At 33.0% G+C, this 16,669-nt stretch overlaps 1 protein-coding gene across 1 annotated transcript in view; it reads left to right on the forward strand.

The window, feature by feature from the left end:
* Nucleotides 1-638: 638 nt before the first annotated feature.
* LOC130217097 (teashirt homolog 2) overlaps nt 639-16,669 on the forward strand; it is a 109,585-nt gene continuing 93,554 nt past the window's right edge. Inside the window, exon 1 of the mRNA XM_056449114.1 lies at nt 639-1,223. Within this exon, the coding sequence (XP_056305089.1) occupies nt 1,184-1,223 (40 nt within the window). The 5' untranslated portion in view covers nt 639-1,183. The remainder of the gene's footprint in view (nt 1,224-16,669) is intronic.

Here is a 16,669-nt window from a genome sequence, read left to right on the forward strand (position 1 = left end):
AAGCTGTACTACACATTTATTATTTTGTCTCGTCTTTCCATCAATTCAGTGTTTGTTACTCATAAAACATGCTAACATAATAAATTATAGTAGCAACAATTATGACAACAATTATGGCAAATTTCAAGCAGCTACTGAACACAATTACATATTGCGCACATGTTAATTTATTATCAGACACATTTTCCCCTTTGTTATTTAACATTTAGATTCTTGGCTCAGTGCCTTTTATAAACATCTGTGGAAATGTATAGCGTACTGTATATACTGTAGCGTTATCATAACATACATTGCTTTAATTGATTACACCAGCATTGTAATATTGTTTAATTTCTAAGTGTGAAAGACTTCTCAGGTAGAACAAAACAAGCATATTAATTTTTTTTTTTTTTGTCTCCCTGTCTTTTTAAAACATAAACAGAGATGTGTATATCTACATGTTAATGTAAGTGATTACCACACCAGTGGCAATTATATCTCATTTCTGGCAGCTACTAAAAATAATTACACGTCGCTCGCGCGTTATTCATTATTACCCCGCACTGTGTCATTACACCGATGCCTTCTTTATTTCTTCTTCTTCTCAGCATCTCCGTCTAAACTCCAGCATTCAGACAGTACGAGGCTGCTCTTGTGGGCTGTCTCATGTTTTCTCCGGCCTCTGTCTCTTTAATAAACTCGTGGTTATCTAGTGTAACAAATGTCTCGCTGCCATCATCAAGTCCAGAGGAGGAGGAGGAGGAGGAGTTTTTAATGTTCAGTTTGTTCTATGGATCGATGTTTGCTGCTGGCATCGCCGTGTGTGTGTGTGTGAGAGTGTGTGTGTGTGATATACACTATTTTTTTCTGCCCTTTTCCTACTACGTTTCATACGAGACCGGGAGTCTAAGCGATTGACAGCATTCGTCCTTTTGGCTTTGGAAACAAAAAAAGAAAAGAAGAAGAAGAAGAAGAGACGGAAAGAAAAGCAAAGCAAAACAATCCGCCATAGATCTAGGACGGAGAGGTACTATATTAAAAAGAGACACCTGATTTTCTGGACAGCGTTTGTGAGATACTGGATTGTACGGGACTGAAGTGCTTTAGAGAGTCGCTATTGCGTGTGTATGGACTATATCAGAGCGCTTATACTGAATTTCACCTGGGCTCCGTTTCACTGTACGTGAACTAAAGAGAGTTGAACATGCCAAGGAGGAAACAGCAGGCACCCAAAAGGGCTGCGGGTAAGATTCAACCTGACACCTATCATTTCACATTTAGCCCGACATGAATATTGCGATTCATAAGCTCGCGAGCGTGCGAATTTGTATCTGAATGAACCTCTTTTTATCTCGTGACCAAAAAACAAAACAAAACAGTGTGATGAAAGTGAATGCGGTGTCTTAGAAAGAGGATGTGTTTAATATCCGAGAATGATGATGCTTTGATGGACTGCGAAAGGATACGGTTCGGTTCCCCGACAAAATCCGACGAAAGTTTTTTTTCAACTTTCGAGTCCAACGAACTATTTTACGCTTAAATAAGCGTAAACAGGCTTGTTTAAGATGTAAACAACGGTCGGTTTACCTCACCGTTGCTTTAACGTCGTAACGTTTTAGCATTATAAACGGACCGAGTAGTGAACCTTGTGTAACCCCTATAACGTCCGCTAAGAAAATCGTGGTCTTAATCAATATGTTGTATTGTTTTGGGATAAAATTATGTAAATATTCTACAAAAACAGGTCAAGTTCACTTAATGGCTTCATGGAGGACCTATTCAAATGTATAAAAAAAGATTATTATCTTGTCCGGTTTCGGTTTTCAGTTACTTTATCCATGTTTGCATATGATTTAATGACTAGTTTAGACGAGGCTTTTTTGGCCTATTTACTAATATAATGTTAACGTAGCATCATTCAGTAGCTGCATTTCATATAATGAAGTAAAATGAACCTGATTTTCCTTGTAGGGTGGTTTAATTGTGTTTAATATACATTAAATTGTTGTTTTAGACGTTTAAAAGTTCAAACTTTACCCAGATTTGCTTGGGAATCGAAGCGTGACGGTTTGTAAACAGTGAGGAAATACAGAGTAATTTTGGATAGATCTGCTGCTTTGGATCCGAATATCAGTTGAACTTCCTATGAACCCATAATATCTCATAGACAAACGGACACACACACAAATGGAGTGTGAGCACGCACGCACACGCGGGCGTGCGCACTGGAGAGCGCGAAATACGCACTAGAACTCTTTCATTTACGTTTTAATAACTTGATGAGACCAGCCGCTTCACTTTTATTTTGTCAACTCTATATCAAAGTTGTCAGTACACTTTGTTTCACAGATTATATCTCGACACCAAGGGAACTACCTAGACCGTAGGCTATTATTGAGAGTATTATTTTGAGTAATGTTCTTAATGATGCTATCTAGGCAAGAGTTAGAACAATGACTGAAATTTTCAAGCTCTTTCATTTAGATACCTTTAATAATATTGCAATGTTGACAATGCACTTTTACACAAGCAGTGTGTCAAATCCTGTTGAGCTCTCTACCTAGACAGCATATGCGTACATTAGCTATTTTGAATAATGTTCATAAAGCCCAGAAATGCTGTCTAGGTAGGCACCTCACTGGGTTTTTTGAAACACAGCCATAATCTTCTCATGCACAGCAATGCAACTGGCTGTGTACCAGAAGGCTTTCTGCAACATTTTCTTTTTTCCCTTTTCCCCCTCGGGCTTTCACTTGGCATATGATTGATCACACGTCACGTTGGATTTATTGATAGATTAATTTCTAATAGACACATTTATCACCGGTTCTTTGTTAGCCTTCCCGTGACCTCAGGTACAGCGGCTGTTTGGGTTATTAAACGTCTTTACGATTCAAGTTGGATAATGGCTTAAAAATATAGACTTTGCTTGCATTTTTGGATTGATCAAAATGTAACCACTAATGTGCATTTTGATCATTTATTTATGATAAGGCATGTGAAATGAACTGTAATTTATAGTGCATTTGATCAGTCTTTTTCTAGGGAACGTATATTAGTTTAAGCGCTTCAATCCTTCACCATGTGAAGCCTAACTTTGCTTAGAAAGGTGCATACGGCGGGTTATTGTCTTTGCGTACATTAACGCCAGATGCTTTGGACTCTTTATGAGGTGGAAGGATGATCACTCTTTATAATAACAGTAGACAAACCCCACAGATGGTCATCACACTCTGCCAGCAATGGCGGATCTTAAAACCCCCTGAAGACGCTTAGTCCCTTCTTCCTCGTTTCTACTTTGTCTGCCACTTTCCCTCGTTCTCACACACACACACAGATTCACGAATCCCCTTAAAAGCCCCTTCCCTCTAACAAAGGCGGCGCAATTATTGGGTGAACTTTTGCGAAGATTCCTAAGCGATCCCTTTACACGCTCTGGGCCTGCTCGCCTGTAATCTGGTAAATGTGTCAGCCCTATGGAGAAATAAGCCTTCCAGAAGAGTTTCTTCATTGTTGAGGTAATTGTCTCCTCTTTGACAGGCACATTCATCAGTGGCTTAATGGTCAATCAAAAGTTGGCAGGCAGAGTGTTTTCATTCTTTCCTATCCACTACATTAGGAATACTTAATCAAAATGTCTCCCGGTAATGGCTATGAAGAGTTCATGACTGACTGATCTGTTGTCTGCGCAGATAGAAAATTAACAGCTCGGCGCAGGAGAGATGTGGGCCCGCAGATAAACAAATTGTGCATTAATATTTCATCTCCGAGACCTGGGATGTGCTATCAGCGGCAGAATATTCCAGGCCCGTGTTGTCATTTCTCTCTACCCCCCCCCCCCCCCCCCCCAACCATCCCTTCTCCTGACCCCCTCCCCAAACCACCCCTCAAACCCCCACCTATATTCTTGAAGGCTTTTTGCAGCTGTAACTCATTTCCCTTGATGACTTTACTGGGGTTACAGAGAGTGACGACAAATTGATTACCTGGCAGAGCAAGAATGGAGCGGTGAGAGAGACGCAAGCTGACAGTCATGTTATAATAATATGTTTAATGATGTGTGGAGGGGTGAACAAGGAGAGGGAGAGGTATTAAAATAAGACCACGGAAGATGCGAGGAATGAGATTTTTTTTTTTTTACACTCCGCCCCCCTTTTTCATTTTTCGTACAGTCCATTTGAGGGTTGTGGGTATGAAATGGTTTTTATTTTGGTAAGCGTTTTTTTTTGTGTGCAGTAGAAAGGTGGCTTTTTAGAGTAAACACACATTCCTGATGTGTTGTGCGTTTAATATCTGTTGTATGACTTTTGCTAGCGGTCACCGGAAGGTCGTGTGGATTAGATTTATAGTGTATGAAATGGGAATGTGAAAGATTATACACTCCGCTACTGTAAAACAAATCCACAACCGTTTGGGTTCATTAATATACTATTTTATTTTGATATAAGGTGCAATATCAATTTGTTGCATTTTAGTTATTATTTTCCCCTCCAAAAATTAATCTATGTAGTTGTTTTTAAATAGTAAACAGTCCTTCAACTAAAAAAAAACTAAAATGAGAAATATAAATATACTGTATTATTATATAATATAATATATTTATTTCACTAGATGAGTTGAATAAATGTTTGAAAAGGATCTATAATTTTAGATTGATTTGGAGAATTCTGTAGGGGAGAGCATAAAGTATAATAATATATCTACAAGCATAGATAAATTCAATAAAGAAAAATAGATACTAATAAATAAGAGTCGAAATGTATTCAGGTATAGAGTACAGTAATTGAATAATCAAATGTAAAATAATACTGCATAGTCTTTGTTTTTATAAACAATTCCATGTGATTAATCGTTAATAACTTTTTAAAGTTACAGACGGTATATTTTCTTATGCCTGAATGCTTTTAAAACCCTCACACAGTCACAGACCTCAAAAAACACAAGCAAAAATGATTTACTATAATCCAGACTCAACACTACATATACCCCGATGTGATTTGTGAATTTACACATTGCGATATCGATGCTAAAGCGATATATTGTGCAGCACTATAGTTATAGTATTAATAGTAATTCATAGTAATAGGAACAGTAATTTCCATTCACTTTATTGAACTTACAAATATTTCATCATTGTCGTCTAAACTTTTGGAAGCATAATAAATATTCTGATGCTTTACTGTGCATTTAATGGGTCATTATGTCCTAATAGTGTACACGATTAGATTTATTTTGTAATTATGTGAGCATTGTTTAATTAATCATTTAGTTGCATCTGATTTAAACATCAGCTGCATTTGAGTTGCTGTGTTTGATAAATTTTGTCAGTTCAGTCAATCGGTTTGTTGATTCACTCACACTCTCCTTGTTTATTTTTAACATCACGCCAAAATCACTGTAACTCGATGCATATATATATATATTAAAAACAAAAGGTGCTTAATATAGTGAAATCAACACAAAAAACATGTCTTGATTGAGTAATTTTGACTAATTTTTAAGAGTCAGTTCAGTAAATTGATTACTTGATTCACTCGAACTCTCTGACTTATTTGTTTTTCACATCCTGCAAAAATCACTGTAATTCGATGCATATATTTAAAAAAAATTATAATAATATTCTTAATATGGTGAAATCCAGCACAAAAAACATGCCTTGATTGATTAATTTTGACTAATTTTTAAGAGTCAGTTCAGTAAATTGATTCCTTGATTCATCCGGACTCTCTGGCTTGTTTATTGTTCACATCACACATATAATTCGATGCATATAAAAAAAACGGCAATCATTCTCGATATAGTTAAATCCATCTCAAAAAAACATGCCTTGATTGAATAATTCTGACTAATTTTTAAGAGTTAGTTCAGTGAATTGATTCTTTGATTCATCCGGACTCTCTGGCTTATTTATTTTTCACATCACACATGTAATTCGGTGCATATAAAAAACTACAATCATTCTTGTTAAAGTAAAATCCAGCACAAGAAAACATGCCTTGATTGAATAATTTTGACTCATTTTTGAGAGTCAGCTCAGTGAATTGATTCCTTAATTTACTCTGACTCTCTGACTTTTTTTTATTTTTCACATCATGCATGTTATTCCTTGTATATAATAAGACAACAATCATACTTAATATAGTGAATCCAGCACAAAAAACATGCCTTGATTGAATAATTTTGACAATTTTTTAAGAGTCAGTTCAGTGAATCGATTCCTTGATTCACTCGGACTATCTGGCTTAATTATTTTTCACATCAGACTCAAATCACTGTAATTCGGTGCATAGATAAAAATATATTTTTTTCTTAATATAGTAAAATCCATAACAGTTTAGTGAATTAATTCCTTGATTTACTAGGACTCTCTGGCTCTCTCTCTATATATGAACAATTATTCTTCACTAATATAGTAAAATCCAGCACAAAAAACATGCCCTGATTATTGATGACTAAATTTTTTGTATATGAATCAAGCATCTACTCGGTGACGATGTCTGTTTATTCAAAACAATGGTTCCTATGACAAAAAAAATGAGTTTTTACGCCCTTTCAGACAAATACCAGGCTCTATATATCGCCCAGCCCAGTCTGCACAGAAATAAGAACATAAAGTAGTTATTGGTGCACAGTACAGTGCGGTTTCCAGTTATGCTTTTCACTGGATTATGTTTCTAATCAGTTTGTGAATAGCCCGTGCTTCAAACTGCTAGCCCAATTTGTTGTTAACAAGATAAATTGGAGTACAGACAAAAGCATTAAGTGTTGCATTGCCAATAAGAGAGTGACAGGGGCTTCTGGGAATTGGCTTGCTCAAAGTCCCCTTAAGTGGTTTGTTCTGGAAACATCAGGCAGTTGTTGAAAGTCTAGTCCAGGTAGAGGCTGATTTTATTGGTTAAATATGACCTTGTTTTGGTCATGGTTTGTAAAATGTCAGAAATTTTCAGAGATTTGTTTTAATTTAAATGCAGTGCTCAGCATAGAGTACACCCCATTTTGAAAATGAATGTTTTTATCCATTTCTCTGTGAATATAGGTAATTTATTTTGGTGCATTTGAACAAAACAGATTTATTAAACATATATATTTATTAAAATAGTATATTAGTCACGAAACATATTTAAAAATTGAAAGATAATACAAATAAATCCAAGCAAAATATTGCACAAAAAATTAAAACATATAAAATCTTAACAAAATTTGTAATTGTTTTCCTTCTCTTGATTTTTCCTTTTTTTATTTGTATTTATTATTTTGCTATAACATACAAATTTAGGTGTACTATTTTTTGGACCGTTATCGTAAGTTATTTTGTTAGATAAGCTCCAAATTTGTCTTTAATACTGACTAATGTATGCACAAATATATTGTATAGCTTCCTATTAAAAATAAGAACTTAAAAGATAAATTTATGAGGGGTGTAGTTATAAATGCTGAGTATTGTATATATTATGTACTAAATTTTATTTAAAAATTTTTTTTATGTAGTATCTGCCATCAAATCCTGCACTTTGATGATTGGCTGATTTAACGATAGTCTTAAATGAAAATCTTTTCATAGTTGTTAGTTTTTGTGATTTATTATTATTATTATTATTATTATTATTATTATTATTATTATTATTATTATTATTATTATTATTATTTTACCAATAAACAATATATCACATATTAAAATAATATATAATATTTTCATAACTATTAAACAATTAACTTATTCATTAATTTAGAATTCGAAGTATGTGAAAATCTGAAATGATTAATAATAAAAAAGGGGGAAATGTGCATACAATTGTGAATTTATCTGCTATCAAATCCTGCACTTTGATGATTGGCAGGTTTGACGATAGCTCAAATGAATTTTTTTTATAGTTGTTAGTTTTTGTCTCATATTATTATTATTATTATTATTATTATTCATAATATTTCACCAGTAAACAATATATCAAATATTAAAGTATTTTATAATAAAACATAATTCACTTATTCATTAATTTTGAATTCAAAGTATGTGGAAATCGGAAATGATTAATGATAAAAAAGGGGGGAAATATGCGTACAATTCTTAATTTTAGCACTGTAAACTATGCCTTTATTTTGCACACTTTCCTTGTGGGCAAGTCTACAAGAGTTTTTTTTCTTAATCCAATCTTGTTTTAGCTTGTAATCTGTATTTGTATAATAATATCATTAACTTTGCGACTGTCAGAAAGGAGTGTTCGAGGCCACACCATTAAAAAAGTCTACCGTCTATCCAGTATTTGCATCTCTTTGTGACCCATATCGCACTAATACCCCAGTGTTTGTTTACATGACTGTAACAGTCAAACCACAGCAACGTTTATCCAGTCTCCGCGCCGATGATGTCATGATGTTTCCGCCAGCATGTCCCGGCACTGCTAGGTAGAGTCGGATCACTTTGTTGAGGCTTTGCTCCGGGAGTCAGACAGGGCGGTGCTGCATTTAGGTAAGACAGGAGAATCCTCTTGAAGCGCTCGCCAAAGAAGAATAAAAAAAAGTCGTCTCCTGATTGGACCCGTTCACCACGTCGCCTTGTACCCCCGCTGCCGCAACCGCACATTCACCTTGCCTTCCCTCCGAGACCTGCGCCAGTTTCCAGGCAAATGACACAATTTGATACGCCAGCGGGACAATCGAGGAGGATAATGTTTTTACGTGATCATCTCTGCACGACAGAAAAAAAAGCCATTCCTATTGCTTTTTTCTTCATTAAACACAACAATGATGAGGTTACAGAGAGACTTTATTGCTCTCGGGCTAAAACTCATTACTCCTGCTAGACATCCGAGTATAAAAGAAATTACAAAATGGCATTTTGTAGCCTCTCTCTGCAGATAGCATGTCTGGGAGATTGAGGTCGAGGAGGTAAAGGGAGTTGATCTGTGTCAATTTCTCCAGTGAAAGTCAGACGGGGGGAAAAAGGCCTAACGACGACACAAAACGCCTTTTGTGCACGGCGTATTTGATTACCGGCAGGAATTTTGATGGTGTTTTACAGTGTTAGCAGGACGATGGCGTGCACCTGACTCGGTTCTTGGTGTTAGGATTGTGAGTGGACTTATTTTGGTCATTTTTTTTTGTCAGCTCGCCATATGCCTGCAAAGTTGCTCAAAACAATCAGTGTGGGCTCGTGTTTCTGTGTCCAGATGGATTTCAGACGTCCGGCTTGCGATCGGGTTTCACATTTTGCCGTCATATTTACCCCTCTCTCCTGTTGATATGAACACAAAGCTTTGTTCCCCTTTTTTTCTTTTTTATAAAGATGATGTGATCTTGAGGGAACCAGACAGACTTAGTGTACTCATTACATGAGGTACTCATGTTTGCTTTTGTTGGTCTGCTGAGACACTCACTGATATTGTAGACGGATATTTATATATATGTTTATTTATCAATTATTAGGACGTTTTTGTGAATTGATGAGCTTGTTTTTCAATTCAACTTAATTCATCTTTATTTCTAGCTTAACATAAAGTTCTAGTAAATTGTAATTGAAACTGTGTCAGTCCAGTTTTCAGAGTTAAGGTTCAGTTTAGCTCAGTTTAGTGTGGTTTAATTTTCACTGCTGAAAGTCCAAACACTGAAGAGCAAATCCATCGATGCGCAGCTTGTTTCCATGCTCAAACACAGAAGTGCCTTTTTTAGCTTCAGCATCTGTTTTCAAATGGCCTTTTTCTTAAAGGAATAAATAAATACATATTTGTTTGGGTAACTAATATTTAAAACTATGAAACCTGTTCTTTATTATTGTATTTTTTGCTGATTGATTCCTATTTTTATTTTAGAGCCACATTAGCTATGTTTCCATCTAAAGATGCAAATTAAATTTATGCGCAAAACTGGAATATCGCATATAAGACAGCGTTTCCATCCAAGTAGTCTAAGAGAACAAAATAGTCACTTCCTGATTAACTGGCACCAAATATCAAAAGTTAAAATGGAATTTGTAGCTGCGTCAACCTTTTTTTTTATTTTTTATAAATGACTTGTATCTCAGAAGGTTATTTTAGTATATTTAATTTTAATGATAAAATAACAATACTGAAATGGTTAGGTGTGTTAGAATGACCAAAACAATATTTCAGATGCTTTACAATGTGGTCAGCCTGCTGGTTTGTCTATTCACACCCATTTTTATCACCACATTATCTCTTATAACAAAATCACATGACTTTTCAAATGCGCATACTGAAATTTGTTCGGTAAAAGTGTTTCCATCTTAGTTTAAGCACATTTTTTAAAAATCAAATAAAGAAAGTTTATACCACTCAGTTTTGCACAAATCTAAAATCCGCATAAAAATAGGTGGATGGAAACGTAGCTACTGTCTATACTGTATATAATTATTAGGTGTTTCACCTTTATTATAATATAGGACAGTGGAGATTTCAGACAGGAAAGAATTGGGATCAGAGAGAGGAGAAACATTGGCAAAGGACCTTGAACTGGGAATTGAACTCGGGTCACCGTGAGCAGTACTGTACTGTATGTCGGCGCACAGTATCACTAGGTTATTGGTGCAGACCAAATTGTCTATATATAACTGACACTATTATAGTATTATAACTACAACTAATATAGTATTACTAGTATTATATCTGTTATTCATATTATATTTTTTTCTGTTTGTTGTGTTACAAAAAAACTGAAAAAACTAACTCACCCCATAAAGCGAAAACTATTTTATTACTGTAAAAAAATGATATGTATATGTGTATTATTATTTTATTTTTACAGTAACAAATTAGTTTTAGCTTTATGGGGTAGGTGCCATGAGTCAATATTTCAAGAGTTTTCAATGTATTTTTTGCAAAATATATAGAAAAAACTAGAAAAAATAATGTAAAAATATAAAAATGATAAAATAATGACAAATAACATGTAAAGTATAATTGTTAAAATTTTAAATGGATATAAACCAAATAGTTCAAACTATTAATAAAATCAACAGTAGCAATGGTATCTCAATGCCACCAAAATGCAGTATTCATCAAATAGTAAAATATGAATATCAAATTGTTGACATTGTTATATTGTCTAATTAAATATAATATATTATTTATTATTATTATTATTATTTATTTATTTAATATATGTATTTATAACTTGGCTTATTTTCATCACCCATGCAACACCTTTTTTTAAAAAATAGGAAAATATATATCATCAATTTTAAAAACAGGTAGTCATCATAGTCTCAGTGGAAATGGCTGGTGATAATATGACACGCTCAGTGCATGTGTAGTGAGTTGTTGATGTGTGTTCAGATCCTGTTTGATTACGTTATTTTTTGTCTCGTGAGACGCGTCTGTAACTCGACCTCGTGTTGCTGCTGTTCCTCAGAGATTCCCGCTTTCTCTCAGGTCTCAGTACAGTTCAGAAACTGAAAACGGCGCACCTTTAAAAAAAAAAAAGACTCAAACTTCATTAATCTAAAAATTGTCCACAGTGTACCTGATTTGCTTCCAATCAAGTGCCTAATGAGTCTCAATTAAGATTTATTATGCAAATTAACCCTGGTCTGCTGCAGTCTATGGGGCAGGAGCTATGACAATATTTTGCTAATGGCACAATCTGTACCAATTAGAAAGGCAAACTTTCGCAAGATGAGACGTTTACATTTACAGATTTTTAGTTATTTTTTTATTTTGTGCAGTTTTGTTTATTTATTATATATTTTATTCCTTTATCAGAAACTAAAAGATATGGTGCACCCAGAAATGAAACCTGTTTAAATTCCTTTTCTAATTCCAACTCAGATTTTTGAATGAACTATTGCTTGTTATTTTTAGCTTTTTTTTTGTTTGAAATGTATATAAAAAGTTTATTTTTGTCTAATAAAAATATTTGCAATTTAATATTTATTATTAAAATGTTTATATTTATTTATTTAAAAAATATTATTATTATTATTATTAATTCATTCATTCGTTTTCCTTCGGCTTAGTCCCTTTATTCATCAGGGGTCGCCACAGCGGAATGAACCGCAAACTTATCCAGCCTATGTTTTACAGAGCCGATGCCCTTCCAGCTGCAACCCAGTACTGGGAAACATCATACACTCATTCACACACATAGACTGCAGCCAATTTAGTTTATTTACCTATACCTCGACTCTGGGGGAAACCGGAGCACCCGGAGGAAACCCACGTCGGCATGGGGAGAACATTGAAACTCCACATGACCCACCTGGGACTCGAACCAGCGACCTTCTTGCTGTGAGGCCACAGTGCTAATCAGTACGCCACCGTGTCGCCTTATTGTTATTGTTCTTATATATTTATTAATTTACTAAAGTGTGAAATTCTATTTTTTTTTTGTGTAAGAAAGTCAGTCCCAGTATATTTTCAACAAATATATAAATATTAGAGTACAATATATTAAATTAAATATATTAAGCAATGCAAAGACTGTAATTATACAAGATTTTTTGTGTCAGAATATAATAATAGAAGTAAGAATGATAAAAGAGAAAGTTTACCCAAAAATGAAAAATTACTCACCATTTACTCAACATGTTTAGATTCCTTTTTTCTGTTGGACGCAAAAAAAAAAATATTTTTGAATGAACTGTTGTTCATGTAAAATGTATATAAAAAGTTTGTTATTTTTGTCTAATAAACAAATACATGTATTTATTATTATTAAAAAAAATAATACTTGTGTTATTTATTATTCTTACTGTTATTTAATGTACTAAGCATGTATGAAATGTTACTCCTTTGTTCTGTGGAACGCAAAAAATAATATTTTGAATGATCTTGTAATTTGAAATTACAAATGTAGTTGAATTAATTCCTTTGTGTATAAAATGAATATAAAAAGTTTGTTATTTTTGACTTAGAAATAAATAAATATAAAATCCGAGCAAAATTTATTCTGTCAGAATTTCATCAAAATACCTCCAACTTTATATTTTGTAATTAGATGGCAAATGGATGAAATTAAATGAAATGTATACGCTTTCCACCTCCACCTTTTGTCTAGTTTTTAGTCGGAAATTTTTGAAGAAAACTTGAAGCACTGTAGCCTTTCAGTTCTCGTAAACCTTTGATCAAACTCCTATCTTCATTCGAAGACAGCATTTTTAATTAAGCCTTACACAGCTAAAAATAAATATGTCATTATTACGCCATCATTACGTCATCGCCAAGGAAAGTAAACAAAAGGTTTATTCTAATGGGCCGATTGCGTTATTCTTCTATGAAATTTAGTCATTCTCATTCCTGTAGTACAATAAGCAGTCTTATTTTTGTATGATATATTGTTGCTTGTGTTTGTTTGACACACGATATATATATATATATATATATATATATATATATATATATATATATATATATATATATATATATATATATATATATATTATTTATTATTATTATTATTTATTTTTTTATTATATTTATTTATTTATTGTTCAAAATATATATTATTATTGTTATTATTTTTAATATACTAAGCATGTATGAAATGTTATTTTTTGTCTAAGAAAATCAGTCCAGTGCTAAAATAATTATATATTTTTACTAAACACAGTTCACAATTATTAGAGTACAATTTATTAAATTTAATGTATTAAACAATACAAGGACAGTAATTATGCAAGCTTTTTGTGTCTGAATATAATAATAATATTAAAGTAATAATAATAATAAATACTGTATATGTGGGTATTTATATTGCCCATTGTTTTTCGTATTTTGTAATTATTATTTTGCTTTATATAATTGAACCCCCAAATAACAAGTCTCGTAAAATTATCTCTAATTGCATGTATTTTTCATATTTACCAACTACGTGTCATCTTTTTTTCACAGGCACTATATCAAATTTTAATTTCACATTATTATTAAGCCCCAGCCTTGACTAAGAGGCATTTTAAAGGAATATTTAATTAAAGCATCTGTGGAAATCACGTTGATTAATGCACGCAATAAATGGATCGCTACAATACGAGAGCAAACGTCTGAAATCTTAAAGGCAACACTCTCCTCAGCCTTCCTTCGCTGGCCAGTGTCCAAACAGTGGAGTCATAAACCTCAGGCCCTTTTTTTGTGCGTGTCTTCATTTAACATGGCCGCTGATGGCTTCCAGACAGCTTTATAGCTGACAAGTTTCATGGCACGTCATGCTGTGCAATTACACAGGAACTAATTTGATGAATCAACTCAATATTCCTGAGTTCTGGCTGGCCTTTCAGTCCATTTCCTACCTAGAGGTCATGAGGAGCTCAGTTTCACTGTTCATGGGAATATCCAGAAGCTCTCAGAGCAGTAGCTAAGCTGCTCATTTACATATCCAACCCCTCCAGATTTATGATTGGTTGAAATATATATACAGTTGCAACCAGAATTATTATTGCCCTTTGAATTAATAGTTAATTTAATTAATAATTAATTTAATGCCCTTTTTTTCAATTTTAAATATTTCCCAAATGATTATTAACAGAGCAAGGAAATTTTCGCAGTTTGCTGATAATATTTTTTCTTCTAGAGAAAGTCTTATTTGTTTGATTTCGGCTAGAATAAAAGCAGTTTATAATTTTAAAAAAGGTCAAAAGTATTAGCCCCTTTAAGCTATATATTTTCAATAGTCTACAGAACAAACCATTATGTTAAGAAATGTGTTGAAAAATCTGCTCTCCGTTAAACAGAAATTGGGGCTAATAATTCAGGGGGTTTTATAATTCTGACTTCAACTGTATATATTTAAGAAATTTGTGAAAACAGCTTTTATACACATATACACTTATTTAACAACACACTACATGCCAATTTGCACATAACAGCTGCACATATAACGTTGTACATAGTAATATACACGTACATACACTTGTCAATCTGTATATTTGCACTCACTACTTACTTCTATTTTTTAAAATATATTTATTATCTGTTTTTTTGTCCTGTCTCTGTTAATCTGTTGCACTGTAGAAGCTCTGTCACGAAAACAAATTCCTAGTATGTGTGAACATACCTGGCAATAAAGCTCTTTCTGATTCTGAGAAAATTGTCACATCTTTATAACAATAATCCCACCGAGGTGCGTAGACAAAAATATATATTAAAATTTTAAAATGTCCACACTTGTTGATACATTTGTGCAGATTAAATTTCTTGATGCCTTAAATTTGTTTTTGTTGAATCAAATTGACTTTCGTAGTTATCTCAACGTACATCGATCAAACTGACAAAAAAATATTAAGTTAAACCTTGTATAACTTAAATGTAGTTGAAATCTGATTAACTTATTGATACAAGTTAAAGCAGAATAAAATATTAGTTGACTTTGTTATACTTTTTTTACAGCGTATGTTTATCTATTGTTCTTTTTTTATTTTTTTGGGAAGTGTTTGACCTCATTGATCATGTGATCTTTCTAATTCTTATTATTTTATTTTAATTGACACTTTTTAGTAAGGGATTAGTTACTTTTCGTAAGTACGTAAACCCATTGCGTTAAAATTGACACGTTGACTTTACGTTAAAAAGTGAGTAAACTCGTTGTAACTTGGCACTGTTAAGTTACAAAAAATAAAAAAATATAGACGTAGTTAATTTATTTAATAAATTAAAGGTAATAGGTTTACTTACTTTAAGTAAAGTCAACTAATCGCCTTAAAAGCAACAAGTTTACTCAATTTTAAAAAGTATACATTCTACTTTTTTATTATTTTTTTAAATGTAATTTTCCTATTTAAAGCTTGACTCTTCTATAGTTACATCGTGTGTTAAGACTGATGGGGAAAATTAAATGGTGCTATTTTCTAGGCTGATATGGCTAGGAACCATACGTTCATTCTGGCGTAATAAACAAGGAATGAGAGTCTATATTGCAACTTTTTTCCATCAGCCTTCAGATGTAACTATAGTACTTTAAACAGCCAATGCCACACTTTAAACAATACTTTAAACAGCCAATTCCATACTTCAAACAATGTAAAAAAAGTAAATGGGAAGATTATTGTATCTTTCTGGTAATTTTTTAGCGAGATGCTAATGGTCTAATCCGATTCAATGATTTATGCTAAACTAAGCTAAAATTGCTCCTGCTAGACCTGGATATTGACTGAATGAATTAAAAATGGGTAAAACTCAACTGTTAAACTCTAGATGACTTTTAAAATTATTTATTTTAAAAGTGGGGTGTGTTGGCACTGAAAAAGGTCAACAAGTGACTGAAATGTTTGTCTTGTTTTTTTTTTCTGTAAACCTTTATCTTATCTCTGAATTTTGGTGTGTGTGGACTAATTTGGCATCCTCAGTTCACTTGTTAAGTATGACATCACTAGTCACAGGTTTCTGAATCCAGGCGCTTTATCAGATTGTGAAAGTGAAGAATAAATGGTACTATTATACACTTAAAGCGTGTTGTAATATTGCTAAAAATATAGTGATCATAAATCTCAAATGGTAAGACCATTTTTTAATAAATCATTCAAATATTGGTGTCTATAATGCAGCAAGCACAAATGCTGTAGTGAATACCATGATTTTGCAAAAAAAAATCCACTTGTGCATACGTGATATGACTAAACTGTGATCATAATAAGTCCTCTCAGTTTAAAGTATTTCATATGTGACAACTTAAAGGGATAGTTCACCCAAAAAAAAGAAAATACGGTCATCATTTACACACCAGCTTTTTTTTGTTCTGTTGAACACAA

This window comes from Danio aesculapii, chromosome 23 (genome assembly GCF_903798145.1).
Source record: "Danio aesculapii chromosome 23, fDanAes4.1, whole genome shotgun sequence".
In the NCBI taxonomy this organism is placed as follows: Eukaryota; Metazoa; Chordata; class Actinopteri; order Cypriniformes; family Danionidae; genus Danio; species Danio aesculapii.